This window comes from Anguilla anguilla, chromosome 7 (genome assembly GCF_013347855.1).
Source record: "Anguilla anguilla isolate fAngAng1 chromosome 7, fAngAng1.pri, whole genome shotgun sequence".
NCBI lineage: Eukaryota > Metazoa > Chordata > Actinopteri > Anguilliformes > Anguillidae > Anguilla > Anguilla anguilla.
The window spans coordinates 51,611,834-51,621,742 of NC_049207.1; the positions used below are offsets into that span (position 1 = coordinate 51,611,834).

The 9,909-nt window shown below is 43.8% G+C and overlaps 1 protein-coding gene across 1 annotated transcript; it reads left to right on the forward strand.

The window, feature by feature from the left end:
• The first annotated feature begins 547 nt into the window (after window positions 1-547).
• htra3b (HtrA serine peptidase 3b) lies at window positions 548-8,803 on the forward strand. Its single transcript, XM_035425674.1, has 9 exons — window positions 548-1,445; window positions 4,449-4,548; window positions 4,983-5,205; window positions 6,157-6,351; window positions 6,954-6,986; window positions 7,114-7,228; window positions 7,608-7,665; window positions 7,985-8,080; window positions 8,508-8,803. Exons 1-9 carry the CDS (start codon window positions 1,031-1,033, stop codon window positions 8,674-8,676), a joined length of 1,404 nt encoding a protein of 467 aa, XP_035281565.1. The 5' UTR covers window positions 548-1,030; the 3' UTR covers window positions 8,677-8,803.
• The last annotated feature ends 1,106 nt before the right edge of the window (window positions 8,804-9,909 follow it).

The window sequence follows — 9,909 nt, forward strand, 5'->3', positions numbered from 1 at the left end:
CAAACTCTTGGTTACTATGAATCCACCTGAGAGTGGTAGAGGTGGTGATTGACATTCTTTCAAATAAACATTTCTTTCTGGTCACTGAAATACATATTACTTGGCCGAAACCCCACTTCACTGGCAAAGCAAATACACTTTCACGACTCAAGATGTTACCGTTTCCCCAAAGTCAGGGGGAATGTTTCTGTTTATACAGGCTGCCATAACATCTGCCTGACTTGACATATAGAAAGCAAAAGGAATTATGAGAAATATATGATTGTTCTTTTTTTAACATACACGAAGATGTTTGTATCGGCAAATTAAAGTTGTCTTCGTGTGCTCTGTTTTATGCCAAAAAAATGTTCAAATATAACAATCATATTGACATAAAAAAGGAACTCACTTACAGCAAATAATTATAGTAGGCTATGCGTTTTCCGATAAACAAACCGCAGTTGACTTCATACACAGGGGCTGAATCCTACACTGAAGAAAGTGTTGAGCGCTTTCTCCCTCGGCAGCAGCATCTGATGACAACGGAGGAGGCAGATCCAGACTCTGATCTACCAATGAACTTTAGATGGCTCAGAGGAGAGGACGAAGCGGAATCGTTACAGATCCTTGTTCGCCTCCAGTCTTTAAAGACAACTCGCGTTCTTCGCACTATTCGCCTACATCATATGCACTGGAACGGATACCGGTCATCTTTTTTGTTTTTTATTTTATCTCCAAAATGCAACAGTTCGCAGTTGTGTCTTTTTTATTTTCTTCGTCAGGGGAAGATTTAGAATAATTTTGTTTTCTGTTACCCATGTAGGAATTTACAGTTGCCTCTGCAATAACTTTTTTTTTTCTCATATTGTGGAAAAGTGATGCATACAGCGCCCTGTACAGTAACGTTGCTCCATCTGCAAAACGAACGCAACCGTAACTGCTGAAGAAGCAATATGCTTCATATTTAAAGATATACCTCGCATGCATTTTTTGTGAAGTTTAGAAACTGGTTTTTAAATACATATTCGTTTCTGCAAATCAAGGGTACACGATGCAGGTATTTTTGGCGGCTGCTGTTTTGCTTTCTATTCATGATTTCATCGGAGCCGAACCCAGAACCAAATGCCCGGACCGTTGCGATGTGAGCACGTGCCCGAGCCCCAGCTGCCCCAGCGGCTATGTCCCTGACCGCTGTAACTGCTGCTTGGTTTGCGCTAACGGCGAGGGAGACGCCTGCGGGCGCAAGGATGACTTGCCGTGCGGCGACGGTCTCGAGTGCAAGCATCCCGCCGGCAAGCGGCTTTCGAAGGGCTTCTGCCAGTGCAAGATGGGTTATAAAGTCTGCGGCAGTGACGGGAACACATACGGCAACGTCTGCCAGCTGAAGGCGGTGAGCAGGAAGGCTCTACAGCAAGGTCTGGCCGCTATCACCCTGGAGCAGAAAGGACCGTGTGAACCCACCACAGGTAAGTCCTTTCTGTTTCACAGCCTTAAGACCTTTACCCATAATAGACCCGTCAGTAAATATTTACCCTTTAGTTATCACATGATGCATTATGAAAGATGCATATCTAGTTCCTATCCTGTGTGTAGTCACACAAGGTGAATATTGTGTATGAACACCAATGGCATCTCACCGACAGCACTTGTGCCAAATTAAGACATTTTAATGAATATAAGTGCACTTGTGGGATTAATATAGGCACCTTGAGTTTATAACTGCAGTCATTAATACAGTTGACCGTGCAGAAATGTAACCTATGTTAAATGCAGGTGTTTTTGTGGACCAGTATGTAGGCTGCTTGCCGCCAGTCATGGGGTTAACAAAACGAAAACACGTGTTCTCTGAAGTAACACCTTCAGAATGTGGAGCACTTGACTCCAGAGATGTGGTATGTGTGTGGGGCCAGCACACAGGCCTGCAGTGTTGCGGTTAACCCCTGTCAGGCTACAATTTTCAATAATTTGCTGTAATTCTGATCTCATCAAATGCAACAGCATTCTTAGCAGAGTAGTATGGTAACAATCTTTGGGAACTTTGGGCACATTGAGGTCAATAATTCACCTGCTTTTTGTTGTTGTTGTTGTTGTTTGTTTGTTTGTTTGTTTTACCTTCTATTATTTTATTTAAATGATTAAAATGGCATGATAGTACTAGGTCCCCATACACTTTGGTGAAATGCTCCTCAGATAGACTCTCCTCTCTAGCTGCAAGCAAGAGAGGGAAACGGCAGATACGCCTGTAGCATTTCAGATGTAAACAGAGATGTGGGGTGTAAGAGAGCGAGGGAGGAAGTTAGGGAAGGGAAACGTCCTAGAGATCGGTGTGCCCTTGAGGAAACATGAGAGGAAACATCGAATCAAAAGAACCACGTACATCCTTTTGTGACTAAGAAGAGAAAAGGATTTGATGTCCCCCGAGTATTTGCTAAAAGTCGGTCACGTGACTGGGATATTTGCGGCAGGTCCTCTGGGTTTGCCCCAGATACCTGGATGGCTCCAAAGTCACTTTTTCTCTGAATTTGGCTGTCTGACACCCACTTTTTACTCTCTTGGCAAATGTATCCTTATTGTTTCCCACTCTTTTTTCATGAGGAGTCAGCTTGTTTTCCATCTCTCCCACCAAGATTGCGCCTGGTTGGTGAACCTTCCAATGAAGAAATAGGGTCATTTTAAACTGTGCTGTGCAGTGTAGAAGAACACACACAACAATTATTTATGTAACTTATCTTTATAAATAGCCAGTTTCAAAACTGTCCGATTCCATGATTTAAAGGTCTGTTAATCTTTCACTTGAATAACGTGAAATTTCCTGCTGTCTTAAAGTGGATAAGCGCGTTTCTAAATTGAGACAGACCACATGGAATGCATTTCCGCTGGGCACATGTATTTATGTTAATTGCTATGTAAACATTTTTTAAAAGTATGTTATCATAGCACATTTTTTTACGTGCTGGAACAGAAAGTAATTTGCAGGGGCCTGCATGCAAAGGGTGTCATTACTCTATTTCTGGATTGATAATACATTTTCCTGGCTGCAAAAGCTCACTGTAGAACTTAAGGGGAGTTCTGCCATTTAAAAAAAAAAAAAAACTGCTGCAGATTTAGTTTGTGGACATCTGTAAATTGAATCCAAAGTGATGCTATCAAACTCACCTTCAAAGTCATTCCACAGAAGGTTTATGTTAACTAAGGATTTCAGGTAATATCAAGAGATCAGATTCCTCAGATATTTCCCCACATTCCCAGAGCCTGTTGCCATCACGATAACAAAAGAGTGGCTGTGCTTCCTGGACTGTAGATGTAAACAAAGGCTTGGCGTTCGTATGGTATGAGCAGGCTAAAGTAGTTAGCAGCTCATTTCCTCAGTGTCCTGATGTCGCCGACCAACGAAGCAGCCCCTTGAATGGACCGCTTGTGCGACGTTGCGACCGTTAGTGTGTGTTTTGACTCGGCAAGGCCAGATGGTTTTGGGCGGGCAGGTTTAGCTTACTGACCATTGAGTCACACGGAAATTTAAAAAAGTGCCGTCACACAAAGTGGGCCGTGTAGCGGGTCAGCCCACACATCGTCCGGCAAAAACACTGTAACGAGTTCGGCCCTGAACAATGATCTAAGTGCCCCCTGTTCGCTAAATGGCCTGCGCCAAATTATGACTATGCTCCTTTGTGAAAAGGTTATTACACCGCCCAATTCAACAATCGCCACATTTAAGGGGTTACGCCATCATATTAGGGTCTGTGACCGTAACTTGGTAAGTGCCGGCGCCATCTTTGCAAGCAATGGTTTGTGCAGCCCTTGACAGAGATCTGTGCACTCTGTGACCCTGGGCTGGATATAAGAGCACATTCACCTTTTTAGGTGTGTGTAGCCAACTGTCATTTCCTGAGAAGGCGAGGAAAAACAGTTATTATCCAAGCGGCTATTTTTAAATAAAATAACTTTGGGACAATTTATAAAAGGCTTAAAATTAAAGACACTGCTTTTTACCAAACACATGGGACAGCAATTGTGGGTATGTGTGGACTCAAACTCAGCAATATTCTTGCGACTGTAAATGTTTAATGGGAGTGAAATTAGCATGAAAAACATTTTCATCCTGGCCATAAAAACACTTTTATAAGTCTCTGAGAGCCTAATCTAGGCAATGTGTCCCATAAGACTCATTACTGCAATGCTGGTCCACCCACAGTGAGCAAAATATAGAATTTAGACATCTAGAGGGGTGGAAATTTAGGTTGAAAGATGTTTTGACATAAACTGACTAGCTTAACCCCAATATAGCTCAGTTTTTCCCCGGATGTAGCCTGCCTGGCATTTCACCGACTTTTCACCACAAAAATGTTCTCTGGGAATGATGCCATTTTCTCCAGCCTGTCTGTATAAGTCTGTCCAACATGTACAATCAGAGTTTCTAACGGTAGCAGTTGTGAGTTTATTAACATGTGTAATTCTTTCTGCTAGTATAGGTCCTTCAAACCCCATCAGTCCCAGGTACAAGTTTAACTTCATCGCTGATGTTGTGGAGAAGATCGCCCCCGCGGTAGTGCACATAGAACTCTTCCTCCGGTAGGTGTTTACATCCTGGAGACTTTCCACACCTGCTTTGTACTTTGGGTCCTTGATTCATTTCATACCAAACTGTGCTTGGTTAACTCGGTTATCCATTCTAGTGCAAGATCTAATCCTAATCTTTTACACGGTATATTGTACATTCAGGAATATTTACTGTATATCACTATGTGCTTGATCCCCATGTTAGACTGGGAGTATGAATTTACCCTACAGAATGGCATTGATTTGAAATTAATAATCCTGGATTCAGAAATACAGTAATCCCTATGTCTGGAACTTCTCTTTGAGGATTTTGTAGGCAGCTTGTTGAAGTGAATCACATGACAGAGAAAAATGAGTCATATTATTCAGTACTTGGCTGTTATATTTGTTGGGAGAGGGGTATAATGAGAGATGTGTTTTGTTCTTCATTGCGTTGTTGCTGTCAGGCACCCTCTCTTTGGCCGAAACGTTCAGCTGTCCAGTGGCTCTGGCTTCATCATGTCCGAGACAGGCCTCATCGTGACCAACGCCCACGTGGTGTCCAGCACGACGCCGGTCTCCGGGCAACAGCAGGTCAAAGTGCAGATGCACAACGGGGACGTCTACGAGGCCACCATTAAAGACATCGACAAGAAGTCTGACATCGCCACCATCAAAATCAATCCGCAGGTGAGCGCGTGGGCTGCAGAGTGAACCCGATGGCACATGTGGCAGGCAGCTGTGACCTCCTCCTTCCCACAATGCACTGCGTCAAAGTGAACATGGCAGATATCATCCGCTCTGTTTCCTGTGCATAAGATTTTAGTTTTATGCACAGTGCCAGAGCCTACATCACAGGGGTTTTCAACCATTAACAATCTAGGGACCTCCACCCATGCTCAAGAACATCCAGGGGACCCCAATATGTTAAAAAGGGTTATATTTTTTATTTTTAAATATTTTCTGAAATATCAAGCCTGGCCAGGGACCTCCTACAGTACCTTCAAGGACCCCCAGGGAGTCTGCAGACCCCCTGTTGAAAACCCAGGCTTTAGTACATAATATAGTTTATATTCCTTGCTGTAAAATAAAGAATCGATGTGTTGTAAGATGCTGTTTCCCCCTGCGTGTTTAGACTTGGCTCTTGTGTTAATTGTTGCCTGCTGTTTCCTGCTGTGTCTGGACTGCGCCCCAGTTTTTGTCTAAAAGCTGGAATGCACAGCGCTGATGTTTTTTTTGTTTTTTTTTGTTCTGGTCATCAACTGTAACACACTGACCTACTTACAATTGTGGAAAGAGTACTTTAACATTGAATCAGTAAAGGGCAAAAGTTGACAATATTTCAAAAAATATTTTTGTTTTTGTTGTGACATCTAAAGACTCTCTCGGGAGTCTAGAGAGAGAGCCAAAAAGAGTTCACAGCTGACACAGAAGAGACTGCTGTTACTGTAAGGCCTGGGTCAGAAGAAGACCAAGATGTGTCACTCAGAATAGCAGAATGCACCCCTATGAGGGAGAGGCCGTGGTAGGTCACATGACTGAATGTGTGTGCTGCGTGAGGAGTTCTCTCCCTCCCTGCCAGCATCTCCACTGATGTGTCTACCTCCTGTCCGCTGCCCCCTGCTGCCCCCCCCCCCCCAGAAAAAGCTGCAGGTGCTGCTGCTGGGCCACTCCGCCGACCTCCGGCCCGGGGAGTTCGTGGTTGCCATCGGCAGCCCCTTCGCCCTGCAGAACACCGTGACGACGGGCATCGTCAGCACGGCGCAGCGCGACGGCAAGGAGCTGGGCCTCCGCGACTCGGACATGGACTACGTCCAGACCGACGCCATCATCAACGTGAGCCCCGGCGACGCGTCCGCCCGCGCCCGCGCGCGTGCTGCTAAAGAGCGCGAGGAAGGGTTTCCCACCTGCTGTGGCTTTAAGGGACAGGCCGCAGTCCGCTGTTCCAGCGCAGCGCAGTGTTCACCGGACACGGTTCTGTTTTAAAATGGAACACGTGTATCGTTCCTCTTAAAGTCTCGACCCATAGAAAGCTCTGTGTACGTTCTGTAGTGCAAGGGCGTGCATTAAGGGCCTCATCTATTTCTGGATTTCATCCCAACTTCTGCTTTCAGTGTGAATTATCCCAATCATTTACGTGTACTAATGTAGTATCTAATTTTGTGATAAGATCATGGTAAGATCACAGAATCTGTTCCTGTGCCACTATGTGAAATATTTTATTGTGATCAAAACTACTAGTGATATGGCTTCAGTTTCTACAGCAAAATTAGCTAAATAAGCCAGGCTAATTGGTCGAAACAAAAACATGCGTACCCTGCAGTAATGAAGTTGGCCACTTCTGCTGTAATGGAAAGGCCCACACCCTGAATGGCACACAAACATTTTAAACAGTTTACATTTTGTAATACGACTGTTTTGTTTTTGTTATTGTGCAGTATGGGAACTCTGGAGGACCCCTTGTAAATCTGGTAAGATAACTTTAGCATTATTGCTGTACATGTCATATTATTTGCGTAGTGAGTTCCTATGTGTATTAGTATTTTTTCCTATTTGATTTGAAAGTTATGAATAAGGTGTAAATCTTGTTTATCTTAGGATGGCGAGGTGATTGGGATCAATACCCTGAAAGTGGCTGCTGGGATATCCTTTGCCATTCCCTCAGACAGAATAACCCGCTTCCTCAATGAATCTCTAGACAAACAGGCCAAAGGTAAGGGGCCAGTCTTGTCATTTTTTTAACTACTCAGAATTTAAGATATTAACCAAGAATTATGGTTCAGATTTTATGAGTTTGGGCTTTTGCCACACAGAAGCTTAAATCTATATTGCAGGAATGTAATTGTTTTATTGCACGTGTTTTATTCCATATGTTTCTGTGTGTTTTCTATTACCAGATTTAACATTCAAACAGTAGGTCTCCTGATAAGAGATATGACTGTCCTTTCATCAAAGTTGGCCCTGACTTAAAACACCCTATATGGAGAGGAATTAGCATTGTTTTGTTTTTATCAGTTCCTGGTTCATTGCCATAAATAAGTTATTGCCATAATTTGTAACTGCTGGTTTTGCATGTTTGTTTGTTTTTTCAGAAGTGAGGTCAGTGAAGAAACGCTTTATTGGAATCCGGATGCTTACAATCACACCAGCGTAAGTGAGATTTACTGAAATAGAAGGATTAAAAAGGGTACACTTAAGAAGTTGTCATTGTTGGTGGCTTGTACACATTTAACATTTAAGTGTTTGAACAAAAGTTAAAGGTGAACATTCAGCTAAAACATGCATGCAGGCACACTCCCCTTAACTCAGAAATCTGACCACTACGGCTCCCGGAATGTTTCTTTGGAATGTGATGTCATAATGAGAGTAATGACATCACATTCCCCCCGGATTGGTGTTAGTGGTCTGGGACTGACTGAAGCATGGCTCTTTACTGACCATGTGATGTGCACCTTTCTGTGTGACGCAGGCTGGTGGAAGAACTGAAGCAGCAGAACCCGGACTTCCCCGAGGTCAGCAGCGGGATCTACGTCCACGAGGTGGTGGCCAACTCCCCAGCGCAGAAGTGGGTGCACTCCAAACCGACTGCAGCGCCACTGAAATATTATTTCTGAGGCTTATCTCACCATTTATCAGACGTTGCCATGAAAAAAGCTCTCAAAATACAGGGTTGTTTAATTTTATTTACCCTCTTCACACATTTTAATATTAATATTAAATCTTAGTATGTGGCATGTAATAAGCAGTAAGCAATGTTGAATGGATTGAAGGCAAAGGCCATTAGACAGGGAGTCTTTTACCATCCAGATTAATTTCTCAGTATTCATCTGAATTATTTAGAATTGAAAACCAGAGCCAGAGTCTGTGGAAACCGCTGAATTCTGAGCTCTGTGTAGACATGTGCAGACGGCTATTAAGTCTAACTGAACTGGAGCAGAGACGAGTTTAAATGTTCCCCTTACTGCGGCTGAAGGGTTTTTCTTTCCGAGCAGAGGCGGCATCAGGGACGGTGACATCATCGTGAAGCTGAACGGCCGCGCGCTGATGACCACCAGCGACCTGCAGGAGGCGCTGCTGGAGGAGACGTCCCTGCTGCTGGAGGTGCGCCGTGGCAACGACGACCTGCTGTTCAACATCGAGCCCGACATCATCATGCAGTGAGAGGGACGCAGAGCAGGGGGAGGGGCGGCCTCGCCACGTGGAACTGTGAACCTGATTTTTAAACATGAAGAAAAAAAAGAAACTGTACTGTGTTTTTTTTTTTTCCCTCTGGGCCGGCTGCTGTTGACTACAAACCCCCCCCCTCATTCGGCTTCTCCCCCCCCCCCAACACGGGGTGTATACGGCCAGTATGTGGGTCTGCCCACCAAGATTCAGCAGCTCTTATCAAGTGTGAATGAATTTAGTTCCCCAGAGTTATTTGGCGAGGCATTGTTTACTCCAAATGGATCAATACTTGCGAATATTAACTAGATATCAGAAGTGGCATGCAGCTGCAGTGAATGGGTGAAGCACGTACTTTTATCGCCTTTATTAAATATAATAATGCCATGTGAATCTATTACGTCAGTGGATAAAATAACCCTGTAGATTATAGTTTTTTAAAAAAGAAGAAAACAAAAACGAAATTATGATTACGTTGACGTTGGTTCCGGAAACCGAATATGTTTACTCCTGTGTGAAAATAAAATGGCTGCCGGTCAGGTGAACCCTTGTGTAAAAACTCTTGTGTGAAGTCAGTGGATGAGTGCGGAATGACTGTTTCCTATCTTACCGCTGCAATCTTGTTGCTGTTTTCATTTGTGCAGGTTTTTTCTTCCTCTATACAGCATTGAGTGATCAACAGTGAACACAAAAAATTAACCCAGTTTCCTAACAGCAAATCATATCTGGACCGTCCCTGAGATTGATTTGTACAAATAAAACATATGCAATAAACAAAATGTGTCATGTTTACGTGTGTATATTGATATTGATATTTGAGCAATACCCCAAAGCTGAAAATAACAGAACTCAAATAATGTTAATAATATATAATCATTATAATAAATGTCAAGGGAAACGCTTACCAGGACCCACGGTGGATGACCAGAAGGCTTTCATGCAGGAATGAGGGTAACAGTTTGTAAGCATGCAACAGGGAACTGTCTGACCTTTCCACTGACCTGTTAAGAAAGCAAACTGCAGAGAGAGGGGGCCCCACTAGATTTATTTGGGCAGTTCACACAGAACAGATGATCTCTCCTTATACCCGGGAGAAGACGTAAGGATTCATGACGAGAAGAACAGACCACTCAGCCCGGATCAGCTGGCCGTTTCCCTACGAACTTAAGAGAGCATCCTGGACTACATAAAGCCCAAACCTGGACACCCCGACGGCATCTGCCTCTGCTT

Bases quoted from the DNA above. Each gene is read 5' to 3' on its own strand.
- htra3b (XM_035425674.1), top strand. From the start codon at position 1,031: ATGCAGGTATTTTTGGCGGCTGCTGTTTTGCTTTCTATTCATGATTTC. The intron at 6,352-6,953 runs GTGAGCCCCGGC...GTTATTGTGCAG, and splicing joins AGACCGACGCCATCATCAAC to TATGGGAACTCTGGAGGACC. The intron at 7,229-7,607 runs GTAAGGGGCCAG...TTGTTTTTTCAG, and splicing joins TCTAGACAAACAGGCCAAAG to AAGTGAGGTCAGTGAAGAAA.